This window comes from Ranitomeya variabilis, chromosome 2, assembly GCF_051348905.1.
Source record: "Ranitomeya variabilis isolate aRanVar5 chromosome 2, aRanVar5.hap1, whole genome shotgun sequence".
Lineage (NCBI taxonomy): Eukaryota > Metazoa > Chordata > Amphibia > Anura > Dendrobatidae > Ranitomeya > Ranitomeya variabilis.
The window spans coordinates 63,744,265-63,763,677 of NC_135233.1; the positions used below are offsets into that span (position 1 = coordinate 63,744,265).

At 40.6% G+C, this 19,413-nt stretch overlaps 1 protein-coding gene across 7 annotated transcripts in view; it reads left to right on the forward strand.

Annotated features, from left to right (window-relative positions):
* EHBP1 (EH domain binding protein 1) overlaps window positions 1-19,413 on the forward strand; it is a 480,146-nt gene that overhangs the window by 111,180 nt on the left and 349,553 nt on the right. For all 7 annotated transcript variants that reach the window (XM_077282492.1, XM_077282487.1, XM_077282490.1 and 4 more), the window contains exons 4-5: window positions 15,442-15,537; window positions 17,523-17,576. In XM_077282492.1, coding sequence (XP_077138607.1) covers window positions 15,442-15,537; window positions 17,523-17,576 — 150 coding nt within the window. The remainder of the gene's footprint in view (window positions 1-15,441; window positions 15,538-17,522; window positions 17,577-19,413) is intronic.

Here is a 19,413-nt window from a genome sequence, read left to right on the forward strand (position 1 = left end):
AAAAAAAAAAAAAAAAGCCAATGGATCACAAATATGCAATAGTACCACTAGGTCACAGCAGACATCACAGGAAATAAATTCCCATAAACATACAACCTGGTGAGGTGATGCCCCACGCGTATCGCCCGGCGAACCAGGCTTCCCTGACGAAGCCTGGTTCGCCGGGCGATACGCGTGGGGCATCACCTCACCAGGTTGTATGTTTAAGGGAATTTATTTCCTGTGATATCTGCTGTGACCTAGTGGTACTATTGCATATTTGTGATCCATTGGCTTTTTTTTTTTTTTTCCTTTGGCTCACCCTCAGGTACTATTTCTTTATGGGACTATCCATTGTGCCTAATATATATATTTTTGTTTGCTTAGGCATCATTTATTGTACCTTTTTCTGGGCACTGTCTCTATACTATATATACAGGTCTGCGCTACACCCCATGAGCCATTAGGTTTTGGGTCACGTTATTACACTGTGCTATGGTACATTTTTCCTGTGTGTCTCTGATGGTGCTTATATGTTTTTAATTATGTTTTTATTGTTTGTGATGTGTTTTTTGAGCTATTAATAAAACAGTTTGTATTTTATACATATTGTCGTTTACTGTTTGCAGGTGTGCGATTCACTGCAGTGATGCTTTTTCTTTTTCTTTGATATAGTCTTTTTATCACTGCCACCGCACCCGCAGAAACTTCTTTACATTGTATATGTAGTGCGCCCAATCCTTTCTTGTTGTGGTATTGTGTCTCAGGGCTCAATGGATCACTGAAATCAATCTTAAACACGTGATATTTGGTTTTCCAGGTGATTCTAATTAAAGGAAAACAACTTAAAAATGATGTTCCACATTATTAAGCAGGTCACAGTTTTCAAGTAACATGGGAAAGAAATGGGATCTCTCTGCTGCTGAAAAGCATCAAATAGTGCAATGCCTTGGTGAAGGGATGAAAACATTAGAAATTTCCCAAAAACTTAAGCGTGATCATCGTATTGTTAAGAGATTTGTAGCTGTATCTGAGCACAGATGTGTTTGTGCTGATAAAGGCATAATGAGGAAGATTTCTGCCAGGCAAGTTCATCGGATTAAGAGAGCAGCTGCTAAAAAGCCATTACAAAGCAGCAAACAGATGTTTGAAGCTGCTGGTGCCTCTAGAGTCCCTCGAACCTCAAGGTGTAGGCTCCTTCAAAGGCTTGCTGTGGTGCATAAACCTACTATTCGGCCACCCTTAAACAGTGTTCTCAAGCAGAAATGGTTGTATTGGGCCCACACATACATGAAGACTAATTTGAAAACAGTCTTGTTTACTGATAAGTGTTGAGCAACCCTGGATGGACCAAATGGATGGAGTAGTGGATGGTTGGTGGATGGCCACCATGTCCCAACAAGGCTGCAACGTCAGCAAGGAGGTGGAGGAGTCATGTTTTGGGCCGGAATCATGGAGAAACAGCTGGTAGGGACCTTTAAGGTTCCTGAAGGTGTGAAAATGATCTATGCAAAGTATATAGAGTTTTTGACTGACAACTTTCCTCCATGGTATAAAAAGCAGAAATGTGCCTTCAGGAGCAAAATCATCTTCATGCTGACAATGCCCCATCTCATGCTGCAAAGAATACCTCTGAGTCATTGGCTGCTATGGGCATAAAAGGAGATAAACTCATGGTGTGGCCACCATCTTCCCCTGACCACAACCCTATAGAGAACCTTTGGAGTATCATCAAGCAAAAGATCTATGAGGGTGGGAGTTCACATCAAAACAGCAGCTCTGGGAGGCTATTCCGACTTCATGCAAAGAAATACAAGCAGAAACTCTCCAAAAACTCCAAGTTCAATGGATGCAAGAATTGTGAAGGTGACATCAAAGAAGGGTCCTATGTTAACATGTAACTTGGCCTGTTAGGATGTTTTGGCGTTAAATAGCTTTTTTGTTCAGTGAATGTGACCTCCTAATGCTGCAAATTCCACAAATGAGCATTTTCAGTTCTTTAAAACATATCAAATGTTTAGAAATTCTACTGTGCATAATAATTTGGAACAGTGCATGTTGAGTTTTTATTCATTTTGGAGATTATACTGTTATCATTGGGAGGTTTCTTCAATAAAATTCGATGTGTCCTCTAACGGGTGATGACTTTTATTAGACTGACTGTCATTTGCACCGACCATTTAAGAAAATCCGATAAAAATGTAATTTGCATAATAATTTGGAACATAGTGTATGTGGCTGCTATATACATACATACGCTAGAATACCCGATGCATTAGAATCGGGCCACCATCTAGTCTCTTATAATTGTAATGATTTATGATGGTTTTCCAATGTGTCTATAAAAATATTGTCTGTCTGATTTTTTTTTGTGTGTGAAGTTTTCCAGAAAAGATACAAACAGTCAAGTTGGCAACCATGACTGTCATCATCACTGCGTAGGGTGGGCATGGGCGCCAGCTCCTGTTAAAAGCAGGAACAACTCCTCCTCTGTGACTGCACCGCTGTGTGATGGATGCGGCAGAGCATGGTGTCTCTCATTAAAATCATGACTATGTCTGCTCATATTTGTTATACTGGACACCGCTAATCTATACACACAAGCTGGGCTATCTGTACTGCCTGAAAGAGGAACTGTCCTTGTTGACAAGAGCAACCAAATCGGAGCTCAGCTTTCATTTTTTAAACAGCTTTGGTAAAATGAAAGCTGTGCTGTGATTGGTTGTTATGGGCAACAAAGAGCTAGGAGAGAATGCAGGAGAAATATATCTGAGATATGTACAGAATTGCAAGATGGAGGATAAAAGACCTTTACAAAGAGCAGTGGGGACAGTCCAGAATTACAGTTATACAGAAACTGTGCACAGCACCATGTCTCCAGTCAGCTCTGGCCACTAGCAGGTCACAGAGCAGATGCAGGGGGTTGTGGGAAATGCAGTTTAAGGTGGGCAGTACTGGAGGACCCCCCTAATTCACAATGAGCAAACTGACAAGTATGAAGGCGCTGGAGCCAGAAAAAGGTGTAATAAATTGGTGAGGCTGTGGACGCCCGGCGGGTTACTTTACAGGGAGATTGAAAAAATACGGATACTGTAACTCCATTAATTCTCGATGGTCTTGTTCATGACCCCCCTCTATCAGCCAGTGCAGGGAGCGGCTACAATAAGTGTCTCTCTGTGGAGGACCCGGTACAATTCCACGTTACACGGACAGCACATTGATTTGTGTTATGCTCCATTTTACCTGCAGAGGCGCTGTAGGGAAATTGAACACTTGCCGACAGGTTCTCATGCGTATTATCTCTGATGGTGAGGGATCTGAGCAGTGTGACATCTGGGACCGGCCTTTTGATTGGAAAACCTGCACTTTGACACATTTCCCGTGCAAAATCTGCTTCTTCTAAACAATGGGCTTTTGCGTTATTGTATTAAATATCGTTTTTTTTTTCGTTACCTGGAAACAGGCAGCCATATGTAAAAACAGACCTGTCAGGTCGACTAACTGCTGACCGGATCAGCTCTGTGTGCTTGTCCGCTTCGCAGATAGGCGAAGTTGCTGTCTTCTATTGAATGAACTATTGTGGTCCATAAAACTTGCTCCTTTGCCGCAATGGGTTCAAATTGATAGCACACTGAGCAGAAAACGATCTTGTCTGAACATGCCCTTAGGGATGGACACTTAGGAGGCATGTTACTACCATACAGGAAGTGCCAGTAAGGGTAGCTGGGCTCCCTGGGATGATCTGATGCTTTGCCAAACATTGGTGTTGGTGAGACTCCTTACAGTGTAATGAAAAAATTTTGACCACCCGGGGGACATTCGGAAGTCCCATACACATTAAATGGTCTGCCAATCTGGCCAAAATCAGTGGGTTAGGCCAATTTTTTCTTCTGATAGGTACTAATCCTAAAGTCTTTCATAGCGTGCAGTATGTATGACCATGCACATAGATATGTTTCTACCCATAACTTATGAAGTGCCTTCAACTTTTTTCTGGCGACAAAACTGCTAAAGCTTTTCTTTAATACACAGAACCAGATACAGCTTGGTTACCAAAACATATTAAACCCCTTCATGACCTTGCTCGTAAAGCAGCTTGCTTCTGTAATTGCCACAAAAGGAGGCTCTACAAAGTACCGACTTTAGGGGAGTGAATAGTTATGCACACTGAAATTTTTAGTTATTTTGTCCAAATTGTTATTTGCTTCACAAAAAAAAGAAAAGAAAATGTTCTCAGTAGTAGACATGTTCTTTATATGAACTAGTGCAAACCCTCAAAAAAACAGTGACATTCCAGGTTGTGAGGTAGCAAAACCTGAAAAATGCCAAAGGGGTGATACATTTGGATCAAATCAGCTGTCATGAGCCGGAAAAAAATGCGGGTTTAGGGCGTGATGGGGTTAAGATAGTGATATAATAAAAATGTTCTGAGAGTGCAGACTCTCAACCTTAATTTGAGGGTATTCACATCCTAATTGGAGTAAGGATTTAGGAATTACAGCTCTTTAATATGTAGCTGCCTCTATTTAAAGGGACCAAAAGTAATTGGATCATTATCTCAAAATCTCTTTAATGGGCTGCATGAGCTAGTCCCTCTTTAATTCATCATCAGTTGAGCAAATAAAAGGTCTGTAGTTGATTCCAGGTGTGGCATTTGTATCTGGAAGCTGTTGCTGTGAACCCACAATATGCGGTCAAAGGAGCTCTCAGTAGAAGAGAAGCAGACCATCGTTAGGCTGAAAAAAAAACAGAGAAATTCATCAGAGAGAGTATGAATGTTAGGAGTGGCTAAATCAACAGTTTAGTACATTCTGCAAAAAGAAAATTAAACTGTCGACCTTGGGCACTCAAAAAGGTCTGGACATCCGCAAAAGGTAACAGTGGTGTATGATCGCAGAATCCTTTCCATGGTGAAGAAAAACCACTTCTCAACATCCACCCATGTGAAGAACACGCTCCATGAAGTAGGTGTTTCAGTATCTTAAGTCTACCAAAAAGAGAATCCTTCATGTGAGCAAATAAAGAGGGTTCACCACAAGGTACAAACCATCGATCAGCCTTAAAAGGAACCTGTCAGCAGTAATGTCCATGTTAAACTAAAGGTATGGGCAGAATGGCGCTGTCATACCGATTTTATACATGCATTTAGTGTAAAAATCTGAAGCCTGGTTTTCGTTAAATCAACATGATAAATTTTGGTTTCCTCATCTCTTCGTGCTTTGGGGCAGGACTATTGGTAGGGTCTTCGGCTCAGCCACAGCCCCTCCGCTGCCTCTGTTGTACTCCTTATCTTCGCAATTTAAATTTTGGGTTGTCGCCATCCTTACTATGAACAGCGCTCTCGCAGAATCATGACCTCCATGGCTTCCAGACTTCAGGCATTGCCTGCAAAGGATTCTCTATCTACGAAGTGTAAAAAATTAACATTTTGTTTATGGTAAAGTTAATTTGTCCAATTACTTTTGAGCCCCTGAAATGAGGATGGTTTGTAGAAAAATGCTTGCAATTCCTAAATGTTTCACAGGATATTTTTGTTCAACCCCATTAATTAAACCTGAAAGTCTACACTTAAAGTGCATCTCATTTGTTTCATTTGGAATCCAGAATAGTGTCATTCAGAGCCCAAATCGCAAAGATTCGGTCACTGTCCAAATATTTCTGTACCTAACCGAATATTATGGTACCCCACAGCCAGTTTAATCCCCGCTATAATTCCTATATTCAGTTCCACTCAGTTATTCCTTATCATTCATGTACAATTAGCTAGTTCTACCTTTCCTGCCTTGTCGCACTTCCCATGAACAATTATGTACATTAAGTCATTTTCATTTAATAAGTTGCCGGCGGCCATTTACTGTAATGAGAAGAGCAGACGTAGCAATAAAATATTAAACATCACCATTTATTAGCCCAGGGTGACATTTAGCATGGGTGGTACGCTGTCAGATATGTTGCTTGCATGAGCTGGATTTTTTTCCTACTCCTCTCCTTGCAACTCTCGGCAGGTGGTTACAGAATAAAATCGCTTAAAGCTGCGCGATTACTGCCTCGTACCATGGAAATGGCAAGTGGATATTATATGTGGTTATTCCAGGTTAATTACGTTTTAATAAAAATGTATTTTTAGTTTCTATAGCGTACCTGAACAACACTGTGGCATCACTATGATTTTTCTTAAAGGGAATCGGTCACTAGGTTTTTGCCACCTAATCTGAGAGCAGCATAGTGTAGAGACAGAGACCTTGATTCCAAAAATGTGTCACTTACTGGTCTACTTACTGTAGTTTTGATTAAAACGGAAACCCACTTCAGATTCAGTAGAAGACAAGTAAAGGACTAGTAAACCTGCTGCCATGTAGTCCACCATATTCATGAGCTCTGTATAAGCCCACCCCACCACCACTTTCTGCCTATGTTCAGTGTTCACTGAAAGCTGCCAATCCGTGTTGTGGGCAGAGTTATACAAAGCTCAGCATTCAGAGAACTGCTAGATCTGCAGCAGATACATCTGTGATTTTATCAGAACTGCACCAAACAGCCCAGTGAATGACTCATTGCTAGAATCAGGGTCTCTTCCCCTACATTATGCTGCTCTTACATGGTGTTGCAGAAACCTGCTGACAGATTCCCTTTAAGAAATTTGGAGAGTTGGACAAAATATGAAAGCATATCGAGGCCAATTTTAATGCGTGTTTTTCTTTGAATGCCAGGCCCTCAGTTTTGCTAAAACATGGCAGAGTTTTTCTTTTTCCATTGCTTTTGATTGTTTGCAGTTTTGCTTCATTAGTTTACAATATGTCTCCTTTAATGGACTAGAAATGTTCTTAATACTGAGCAAGCCTTGAAGAGATGAGTGCTTACACCTAAACAGAAGTCTCTCTTATATGTAAGGTAGAGAGAACTAAGACTTGGGGAAATGTTTCCTAAGTTTTGAGATCCAAATCTGGATTTCTTTGCACGTTAAAACATCGAACTCACATTAAGCATAAACATATATAGTGTGTACAGTTGTGCTCAAAAGTTTACATACCCCAGCAGAATTTTTGCTTTCTTGGCCTTTTTTCAGAGAATATGAATGATGATAACAAAACTTTTTCTCCACTCATGGTTAGTGGTTGGGTGAAGCCATTTATTGTCAAACTTCTGTGTTTTCTCTTTTTAAATCATAATGACAACTCAAAACATCCAAATGACCCTGATCAAAAGTTCACATACCCCATTTCTTAATACCGTGTATTGCCCCCTCTAACATCAATGACAGTGTGAAGTCTTTGTGGTAGTCGTGGTTGAGAATCTTTTTCTCAGATGTTAAAGCTGCCCACTCTTCTTGGCAAAAAGCCTCCAGTTCCTGTAAATTCTTGGGCTGTCTAGCATGAACTGCGCACTTGAGATCTCCCCAGAGTGGCTCAATGATATTGAGGTCAGGAGACTGAGATGGCCACTCCAGAACCTTCACTTTGTTCTGCTGTAGCCAATAACCTGTTCAGTTGGCCTTGTGTTTTGCATCGTTGTCATGTTGGAACATCCAAGTATGTCCGATGCGCAGCTTCTGGGCTGATAAGTGCAAATTTGCCTCTAGTATTTGCTGATAACATGCTGCATTCATCTTTCCTTCAACCTTGACCAAGTTTCCTGTGCCGTTGTAGCTAACACATCCCCAAAACATCAGCGATCCACCTTCGTGCTTTACAGTAGGAATGGTGATCCTTTCATCATAGGCCTTCTTGACCTCTCTCCAAATGTAACATTTATGGTTGTGGCCAAAAAGTTCAATTTTGGTCTCATCACTCCAAATGACCTTGTTCCAGAAGTTTTGAGGCTTGTCTCTGTGCTGTTTTGCGTATTGTAGGTAAGATGCTTTGTGACATTTGCGCAGTAATGGCTTTCTTCTGGCGACTTGACCATGCAGCCCATTTTTCTTCGTGCCTCGTTATTGCACATCTTAAAACAGCCACACTGTGAGACCAAAAGGTAAGATTTTGCATGGTGCCCCAGATCTATGTCGATTGACAGTCATTTTGTATTTCTTCCATTTTCTTACTATAGCACCAACAGTTGTCTCCTTCTCACCCAATGTCTTGCTTATGGTTTTGTAGCCCATTCCAGCTTTGTGCAGGTCTATGATCTTGTTCCTGACATCCTTATAAAGCTCTTTGGTCTTGCCCAAGTTGTAGAGGTTAGAGTCTGACTGATTAGTTGAGCCGGTGTACAGGAGTCTTTTATAAAGGTGACTGTAAGACAGCTGTCTTTATTGCAGGTAACGAGTTGATTATGAGCGTCTAACTGGTCTGGTCTGTAGGAGCCAGAACTCTTAATGGTTGATGGAGGATCTAATACTTACTGCACCTAGAAATTTCCTTATTTTTGAAAGAAAAGGACAATTTTTTCCAATGAAGCTAACATTAATTGATTCAGAAATACACTCTATACATTGTTAATGTGGTAAATGACTATTCTAGCTGCAAACGTCTGGTTTGTAATGCAATATCTTCATAGGTGTATAGAGGCCCATTTCCAGCAACCATCACTCCAGTGTTCTTATGGTACTTTGTGTTTGCTAACTGTGTAAGAAGGCTAATGGATGGTTAGAATACCCTTGAAAACCCTGGTGCAAGTATGATAGCACAGTTGAAAACAGTTTGGCTGATTAGAGAACCTATAAACCTGACCTTCCTTTGAGCTAGTTGAGAATCTGGAGCATTACATTTGTTGGTTCCATTAAACTCTCAAAATGGGCAGAAAAAAAGAACTTTCATGTGAAACTCGACAGTCTATTCTTGTTCTTAGAAATGAAGGCTATTCCATGCAAGAAATTGCCAAGAAACTGAAGATTTCCTACAACGGTGTGTACTACTCCCTTCAGTGGAGAGCACAAACAGGCTCTAACCAGAGTAGAAAGAGAAGTGGGAGGCCCCGCTGCACAACTGAGCAACAAGACCAGTACATTAGAGTCTGTAGATTGAGAAATCAACGCCTCACAGGTCCTCAACCAGCATGGACAGACGAATCCAAGTTTGAGGTGTTTGGATCACACAGAAGAACATTTGGGAAATGCAGAACAACTGAAAAGATGCTGGAAGAGTGCCTGAAGCCATCTGTCAAGCATGGTGGAGGTAATGTGATGGCCTGGGGTTGCTTTGGTGCTGGTAAAGTGGGAGATTTGTACAAGGTAAAAGGGGTTTAGAATAAGGAAGGCTATCACTCCATTTTGCAATGCCATGCCATACCCTGTGGACAGCGCTTGATTGGAGCCAATTTCATTCTACAACAGGACAATGACCCAAAGCCACCTCCAAATGATGAAAGAACTATTTAGGGAAGAAGCCGGCAGCTGGTATTGTATCTGTAATGGAGTGGCCAGCGCAGTCACCAGACCTCAACCCCATTGAGCTGTTGTGGGAACCGCTTGACCATATGGTGCAAAAAGTGCCCATCAAGCCAAACCAACTTGTGGGAGGGCTTCTGGAAGCATGGGGTGACATTTCTCCAGATTACCTCAGCAAATTAACTGCTAGAATGCCAAAGTCTGCAATGCTGTAATTGCTGCAAAGGGAGCATTCTGTGACGAAAGAAAGTTTGAAGGAGAAAATTATTATTTCAAATAAAAAATCTTTTGTTCGAACCTTGTCAATGTCTGGACTAGATTTTCAATTCATTTGGCAACTCATTTGATTAATAAAAGTATGAGTTTTCATCGAAAACACAAAATTGTCTGGGTGACCCTAAACATTTGAACGGTAGTGTACATACACTACACAAAATGTAGTTGCCATGTTTTTCTATAATTTTCACCAAAAAATTCTGTACGTGTGAACATATAGAAATAGATGTTTAGATATCCAGCGTGGCAGCAATTAAAACGAAGAAAGGAAGTCCATCTTATGGTTGAATCATGAAAAATCCTCGCTAATTAGAAAATATTGAAATTCCATACAAATAGGTGTGGGAGCAGGAAAGCACATGGCGACTCGTTCTTCCTCAAAGCCTGATGGGAAAATGTTCCATGATCCCTATGAACATGTGTGAAGAGTTCCAATAGGGTAACGGTCACTGATATTTAAAATAGATACAAAACAAACAGTCACAAACATTAAATATGCGCAAGTTACATACAAAAAAAATATCCAGGTGATTAAGATCTTAATATAAAACAAAGAATAAAAAAACAAAATGACAATGAGAGAACAAATTAGTAATGACACATAACATCATAACATCTTGGTGTAGAATTTTTACCAGTACTGTATGAGGACAAAATTTTGTCTGAAATTTTAAACCCGGGTTATCATATAGTGGCTATAAAGGCACCTTCTTTTGGGATTGTCCTTTCACCAAGTCTGACAGGTCTAGTCAATTACAAGGGTTTTTACAGGTGCGGGGCGACCCGATATGAAATGTGCAGTTTCGCACAGCAGTGCAAAACTTTTTCTAATTACATCAATACGCAAACCCATCAAATCAAACAAGACATTAAGTGTAATTCTATAAATGTTGTTTATTGTATCTGCTGTGTTTCTTGCCAATTCCTGTACATAGTATGTAACAGCCACAGAAGGAAAATGCGTGTCAATGAACATTTAAATGATATTTCTAATGCCAGGAGTATTAATAATAGAAATATTACTCTTCAGCCAAACATTTTATTACCTGTCGCCATGGTCAGCTTTCTTCTTTCCGGGCTTTCGGTTTTTAAACAGTGAAGTCACCGCCGCACGGCGGTGATATAAGAAGATTATTATTGACACTGAAAGCTTTCTGGATATTTAGCCTGGGAACTAGGTTTCCCAATGGTCTGAGTTTACGCCGAGATGTTATGTGTCATTACCAAGTTGTTCTCTCATTGTGATTTTGTTTTTTCATTCTTTGTTTTACATTAGATCTTCATTTCACCTGCAAATGTATTTTTTGTATGTATCTTGTGCGTGTTTAATGTTTGTGATTGTCTGTTTTGCATCTATTTTAAATATCATGTGACCGTTACCCTATTGGAACTGTTGATGCATGTTTAGGCTTTGAGGAAGAATGTGTTCAAAACACGTCACCATGTGCTGCTTTCCTGCTCCCCCACCTATTTGTATGGAATTGTAATATTTTCGAATTAAAGTGAATTTTTTTATGATTCAACCAGAAGGTGGACTCCTCTCTTCGTTTTCAAATGTTAACATGTCCCTAGAGAGGAACCAGGCACCTGTATAAGGTTTGTGATTTAACCTCTTAACTGATCAAAATTTTTTATTTTTTATTAGACGACCGGAGCAAGAGTTTTGTTTTCACTTTCCAACATTCATATCAATAAGAGCTATAACATTTTCATTTTTTCATGCAGTTTGCTATATGAAATATTTTTTAGGTGTTTGTGGAGACACGTGGGTTTAGCGGGTGCCCCGGTCCTCTAGCCGAAACCACATCCAGCAGGGGTTGTACCACCGCATGCCCACTCTCCTTTTATCGTGGGCATAATGCTACTCAGACAACACAGAGTGAGGGTAAAACAGTGTGGCAATACTTTATAGAACCATAAAACAGTCAAATAATACATAGAACAGTTCCAGCAACCCTTCCGCTGACTCCACTGGATAATGGCAGCTGTTACTTCAGAGCCTCCAGGGTCGACTACTCCACCTGTGGTACATACACAGAGAGGAGGTAACGACAAGCCTATGAAGAGGACAGTCCATTCAGGTACAAGGTCAGATGACCGGAGGGTCACAACCTGCCTTCATCTTCCAGGGCCTATTACCGCACCTGTGGCTCGCACAGAAGGTAGTGACAAGCTTATGAAGGTGACAGTCCATTCAGGTTCAAGGCCCGTTGACCGGAGGGTCACAACCTAGCTTCTCGGAACATCTCCATGGAGCCAAACGTATCCATGGTTCAGCGATAGTCAATGGAGCAGATCTGTATTCTTCCAACTGGAGCCGAGGTCCCCTAGATTGGCATCCTGTAGAATGACAAATCTGTGTCCCTTGTGATTGAGCCATGATGTCTTGGAGGCGGTCCTGTAGAGTCCCTGGATGTCTTGGCTGAACCTCTGGCTTTCTTTCTGACACTGTCTCTCAATATAGAGGCATGTAACCTCTTCTTCTAATTAACAAATGTCCTTCATTCAGTATTTGCAAAAGGGTAAGAATGGAGATGAGATCAAATAGCATTGCTTGATTATTTAATCTATTTGCATAGTTTTTCCTCTTCTGTTTCCGAAGCAACAAACTATCTGGCCTAGACAATGCATAATTAGCATATCAGTAAACATCACTAGTCATCAAGGATAAGAGCACAATATGTTATATTATATGTCAACTTACAAGTCAATATTACAGGCTAACACAAGCAAAAATCTGTTTTCTTGACCAACCAGAAGGAAGCACAAAAATTCAAAAGTCAACATATAAATAACACTCTATTCTTTCTGGCTTCCTAAAAATAGCCATCTGGTTAATTAAGATACAATGCTGTGTCTCCACAGTGCTTTTTTTTTACGATATGCAAATGAGAGCCTAAAAAAAAAGTTAAAGGGAAATTTTAAAAAACTGTTGCACAATTTTTATTCCATTTATCAATCGTAACTAATATGTGGACTGTGTTTTGTACAGGTTGTTACAACCACTGGAATACTAAATATAATATTATTTACTGGTTTTTGATGTTTATTTAAAGAGGACCTTTTACCAATTTTTTAGTGTTGAACTGGACACATGATGAAATAGTAGAATAAAACTTTCTTTTAAAGTCCAAGTTGTTAACTTATTAGATGCCAGACAGTTTTCACTGAGGGCATGTACTTCTTCCCCTGTATGATGCTGACCAATCATAAGCCGTTCATGCAAAGCGAGGAGGAAGAGTGGCACACACTAATCCGTTTAACAATATAAGTCCTTTATTCCATACTTTGGGGCACATACATGGAATGCAGCGTGTGTGGGGAAAGAGAACAACAGCCGTTTCACGTTAGTGCAACGCTTCCATGGGTCAAGGTAAACATCACACAGCTCGTATGTTAAGGGAATAAATTAATGTAATAGACTGTTATTTTGGTGCCAACTAATTTCTTCAGCACCAATCATAAGTAGACAGCAATGCACAAAGGAAAAAGGAGCATGCCTTGACCATAGCTTAGAGCAGGCTTCTCAGTGTGTGAGACGTATAATGTCGGACAGCTGCTTTCCTGCTCTATCTTCCCTCATGAGTCAATAGGGCAGGGCCGCTGAAGACTCATTTTTTATTTTTCAAAAGTTTTATGGACTGATGAGATGAGAATGACTCTAAACAAACCAGATGGATGGGCTCATGGCTGAATCTGTGATGAGCACTACTTTGTGCTGGTTTTATTTAATATGAGCTGGACAGACATTTTCAAGTTGAAGATGGACTCAAAACTGGCTTCCAACTCCAAGTTTCGAGAAGGTACTTTCTTCAAGCAGTGGTGCAAGAAATACTCTGAATATTTCAAGAGAACCATGATTTTTATGCAGGACCATTCTCTACCCAGTGTTTTGACGTTAATATTCATCTTTTTTTCTCAGCACATTTTATGAGACCTCGTTGACTATTTCCAAAAAAAAACCTTTGATTCTGTGATCAAGCTCCAATCTCTTAGCAATTTCAAGAGTGCTGCATAACTCTGTAAGACTATAACAATGTTTTACTTCGGTTAAATCTCTCTTTTTTTGGCCCATTTTTTTCTGAGTAAAACAAGATGTCTAATAATTTTGCATAGCTTGATAAAAAGGGTGTTGTATCCTTAGTCCACAACCTCCCTCATTACACAAATGCACATCACTTGATCTATTTCATTCAGTAAACATTCTATTTTATGCAGCTTAGGGTTGGAAAATCTGCATAAAACTGATATGATCAAAAAAGTCACTTGCCTAACAATACTGCACACAGTGTATGTACAGATACTTCTCTATGTAACAGAACGTTGTGCCTGTAAAGAAGAAGAAGAATACCCAGTCAAGTAGATCTTCAAGCAGAGCAAATTCTCTTACTAATGACCGTGCAGCCTGGGGCTCACTGCTAGGGTTTCTACCTTCCAGGTTAGGGATGCTGAGTTCAAATCCTGAGTAAGTTACCAGAAATTTTCATCAAATACTTGAAAGCTTCTAGTGCGCGCTGTTCCTGTCCCCCTACAAGGTGAGATGATTAACACAATAGTTTACTGCAATTGACATGAGTTTGCATAAACCAGCCTGAGCAACAACACAGGTCAGAATCGCTTGGCCCCTTTGGGGATGTTGTACTTCAACCGGTAGTAATAGATATTTGTTGCAATCTCCTCTCCTGGATCTTCTTCAGCCCATTACTCCTCCTTACACAATATTATTATTTATTTTTATTTTTAGAGCAGCATTGCTTCCATGTTGATGTACATGAGAATGGTTTTCACACGAAATACAAATATAAAATAAGATGAACAAATAAACAATAACAGACTGGTACAGAGGGAAGAGGATCCGGCCCTTGCTGGCTTAGGGTCTATAGGATATTGGGGAAAGATACAGTAGTTTGGGGGTTTGCAGTAGCTATGATTTTGATGAGGTGGCAGCGGGGTCATTGCATGTTGTAAGCCGTCTTGAAGAGATGAGCTTCCAAGTTCCATCTGAAAGTTCCAAATATGGTGGATAAACGTTTGGGGCACAGAATTTCAGAGGTTGGGGAATACTCGAAAGAAGTCTTGGAGGTGATTTGGTGAGGAACATATCAATGTTTAGGAGAGGAGGTCTTTAGAGGACCAGAGATTACATGTTGGAAGATATCGGGGGATTAGCTTGGGGATATACAGTGGACACAGATTATGGACGACTTTGTCGGTCAGCGTTAGTAGTTTGAACTGGATATGTTGCGGAATTGGAAGCCAATGAAGGGATTTGCAGAAGGGAGAAGTGGAGGAGCAGCGAAACGAGAGGTGGATTAGTCAAGCACCAGAATTGATGAAGAACTGGAGAGTTGTGAGAGTCTTAGCAGCGAGGCCATAGAGGAGGATATTGCAGTAGTCACGGTGGGAGATGATGAGGGCATGCACTAACATTGTAATAGAGTCAGGGTTGATGGATTCTAGAAATGTTTTTGAGCTGCAGGCAGCAAGAAGAGAAAAGAGTTTGTTTGAAGGACTGGGCAGAGTTGAGGGTTCGCCGAGGCTGCGGACTTGCAGAACAAGAGAAAACATGATATCATTTATAGATGAAATGGGTTTTGTCCACATTGAGCTTTAGGAAGCGTGATGAGAAGGAGAAAGATATTAGGTGTTATCTGTGGAGGTCATGGTGGTTGGATCCACAACAATCATACATTTATCAACACTCCTGTGATAAACTTTAGCAAACCTTTACTTACTGGACTATGTCTGCAAATTATTTCCTATAATCTTCTGGAAATGTAGTTTGTGTGCTTTGTCTTTTTAGTATCTGCTTCTACGGTATTACAGTTAGATCAGTTACACTGTGTCGTGTTGTATTGCAGGCACATAGCTGGCAGCCCGGTATAAAGAACCCCTATCGTGGGGTTGTGGTGTGGCCTGTTCCTGAAAATGTTGAAATCACTGTGACCCTCTTTAAGGTAAGTGTACTGTACGTGTATGATCACATGCCTTGTTTGCAACGCATTTACAGCTGCAGCAAAGTGTATCTGGTTTTACCAAGTCTCATCCACACACTATGAAAAAGTTTAGGCACAGAAAAGGACTTGTGCTGATTTTAAAGGGAATGTATCAGCAGGGCCTCACACCCCAAACTATTTATATTTTCATGCAGACAAGGACAGCAAAGACAAGTCCAGTAATACCTTTACATGGCCAGTCCGTTCTTCGGTTACTGAGAAATCAGTGTTTGGATTAATATACAAATGAGGCGAAGAGCTATTTATAGAACTGAAGCCTCTGTCACTCCAGCTCTATTCCCCTCCAAGCCTCCTCCTCCTGATTGACTGACAGCCTTAATGCTGTGTGACTTCAGGAGCCGACAGTCAAGTAGGAAGAGGAGGTGTTGGGCGGGAAATAGAGCTGGAGTGACAGAGGCTTCAGATCTATAAATAGGTCTTCGCCTCACTTTCATTTTAATCCAAACCCCGATTTCTCACTAATGGAGGAATAGAATGGCCTTGTAAAGGTTTTGCTGCAGTTTTCTTTGAATGAGCTGCATGCACATATTCATAGTTTGGGGGGATGAAATCCTGCTGACAGATTCCCCTTAAATCCACAGAAAGTCAATCATTTCTGGGGATTTTCAGCTTTGCAGTTCCGCAGATTTTTTGCGTTCTACATAGACGTATCCAAAATGGATCTGCAAATGGACTTCTTTAAAGGGTTGTCTCAACTTCTTAAGAGGGTAGAATTGTAAAGTGTTTGTCAAATCGCGCAACTTTGTAATCTACCCGTTATTAAAGATCATCTCCATTCTCAAGAACAGAGGGATTTAAAAATGTTTAGGTTACTGCTCATTGCCTAGCTCTCCGGCCACCTCTGCAGTCTATCAGTGGTGGCCGGTCTCCAAGGCCAGGCGCTGTGCACTAGATTAAGGCAGCCTCAGTGCCCCTGCGCTCCTCCTATGCTGGAGAAGCAATGATGAGAGCACGGACGGTTCAGACTGGTGACGCAACCATATCTTCAATCTAAGGACTGCACACACACATAGAACTATCGTTTCTCCTTGCGGAGAGTGACATGTTAAGCATGCCGAGGTGAGGAGACTTGAAGCCGCAATGCTCCTCTGGGAAATATGCAAATTGTCTCTTCAGAGAGGAAGAGAACTGGGACTCTAGTGCCACCTATTGGAAGTAGCCATCCTAAGAGTCAGTGTCGACCCTTTAACGAGCCTTGTCACATGACTTAGGATAAAAGCCAAACCAGAATCTCAATTTGCAGACACTGTGTTTCGGGGTACTGCCCCTCGTCAGTGCAAAGATCTGGTTTGGCTGAGTGATTTTTCCAAAAATCACCAAAAAGGGTCGATATTGACTGTTAGGATTGCTACTTCCAATAGGTGGCGCTAGAGTTCTAATCCTCTTCCTCTCTGAAGAGACAATTTGTATATATCGTACTTGGCCCAATTCAATAGAAATCCACTTAATCTATGACAATGGGAAAGATATGTCTGCCCTCATTCAGGTAACCATTGCACTCTATAGGCTGTGTGGTTTTTCCTCTGAGCCCCATTAACTTCAGTGGAGCTGTAATCTGCAGTCACAACCTGTGGACCAATGCGGGACTGGTTCTAGAAGAGGTCAGGCATTTTTTTTATTTTACTTGTTGCCCACTTCTTCATTGATGTGTTCAGATCAGAAAATTAAATGTAAGTTTACGTGCACATATAACCCAATTTAGAGTCCTAGAAGGGGTTCTCTGGGACTGTACTACAAAATATGTACCTGTCCATTCTAAGGGATGAGTATACGGACCGGACCCCATAGTGGGTGTAACGCCAGAACTCATCCCTGTGGCTTTATTGTCCTGATGTGTCACCAGTCCGTGTGCAATGTAGTTAGAGAGGGAACATCCATGCTATCCCTCTATAATAATATGCTTGGTTCTTAATGGTGTCTCCTAGGACCCCCATGCAGAAGAGTTTGAAGACAAAGAATGGACATTCGTAATAGAAAATGTAAGTAAAATATATTTACCATAGTGTATAAAAAAGTAATCTACCCACTTCCGTGTGCCAAGGGATATCCAACAGGGTCTACATCATCACAATGTGATCAGTATGGGACCACGGCTGCCCCTCTATTATTTCGATTAGTTGAGATTAGTTGTGACTTGCACGATAAGGCTATTCAGTCTCTCTATAGTTGCTTTATTATTTTTATTTTTGATATTTTTTTTTTATATAATTATTTTATTTTTCAGAAGAGCATGGATGAGTCTGTGTCTAGTATTATATTAGCTTTATATAAAAATATGTTATAAAAGTAATTGTCATTCTGCACTAAACGCCTTAAAATGTATTAAATGGTATAACAGCACCATCTAGTGGATAAAAATGATAAGTGCCCATATTTTTGCCCTGTATAATTCTGTGCAGTGGTGAAGAATATCAGTGAGAATAGCAGTTTTTCTCCTGGCATACGTTGTGGATGAGATGCTGACAGCAGCTTTAGGACGGAGCATGAATGTCGTCCGTAATGGTTCCGTAATGCAGAATGTCTGTCCATGTCTCCTGTGGGTTTGTTCTGTGACTCAAATAATGACAAAAACGCTTTTTAGTTCTGATATTGAGATGACGAATTATTTTTATCAGTGCCCTTTTTTATTTTATTTCTTGTTTTTTAATTTTTGCTTAGCTTCCCCATGTGCTCATTAAATTAAATTAAAGTTGGCAAATCCTTAAAGGGAACCTATCAGGTCCAATAACGCTATTAACATACAGATATACGGCTAAACTTCAGGTTATGAAGGTGCCCAGCCACAGTACTGAAAAATTAACTTTCTTTCTCCTGGGAGCCACCAGCTTTCAGTTATGCAGGCGGGGATAAACTGTGAAAGATTGCTGTTGATATACCTCAACACTATGACTGACAGCCGGCTCAGCAGTACATTAGTTCAGAGCCAGCTATCAGTCAAAGTGCTGGGTTATCCTTACTGCTGTAGCTCTCAGTGCTGTGAGTGATGACTGCATGACTGAAAGCCGGCGGCTCCTGGGAGAAATAAAGGTAATTTTAAGATTTTTATGGAATCCATTTTTAATATGTCAGTGGGAGCATTGTGGCACAATATGGGACCCCAGCTATAGCATTTTACTTTGAATCCAGGCAGCTGGTGTCTGGACTAGGAGTACCCATATTTTACACAACACTTAACCCAAAATTGCACACCGTGAACTGCAAGCAACATACCAGTTTTACAGTTGCATAGCGACTTTTTCTATAACTATACAGACCTTTCTGCTGACTATGGAGTCAAATATTCTTAAAACTGATATTTGCAAAGTCCAAGTATCTATAGTGAAGGAAATAAGTATTTGATCCCTTGCTGATTTTGTAAGTTTGCCCACTGACAAAGACATGAACAGTCTATAATATTAAGGGCAGGTTAATTTTAACATTGAGAGATGGAATATCAAAAATAAACTTAAAAAATCACATTGTATAAATTCTATAAATTTATTAGCATTTTGCAGTGAGAAATAAGTATTTAATCCCCTGCTAACCATTGAGGGTTCTGGCTCATACAGACCAGTTGCTCCTAATCAACTCGTTACCTGCATTAAATACAGCTATCTTACATAGTCACCTTTATAAAAGACTCCTGTCCACAGACTCAACTAATCAGTCAGACTCTAACCCCTACAACTTGGGCAAGACCAAAGAGCTTTATAAGGATGTCAGGGACAAGATCATAGACCTGCACAAAGCTGGAATAGGCTACAAAACCATAAGTAAAACATTGGGTGAGAAGGAGACAACTGTTGGTGCAATAGTAAGGCTGGTTTCACACTTGCG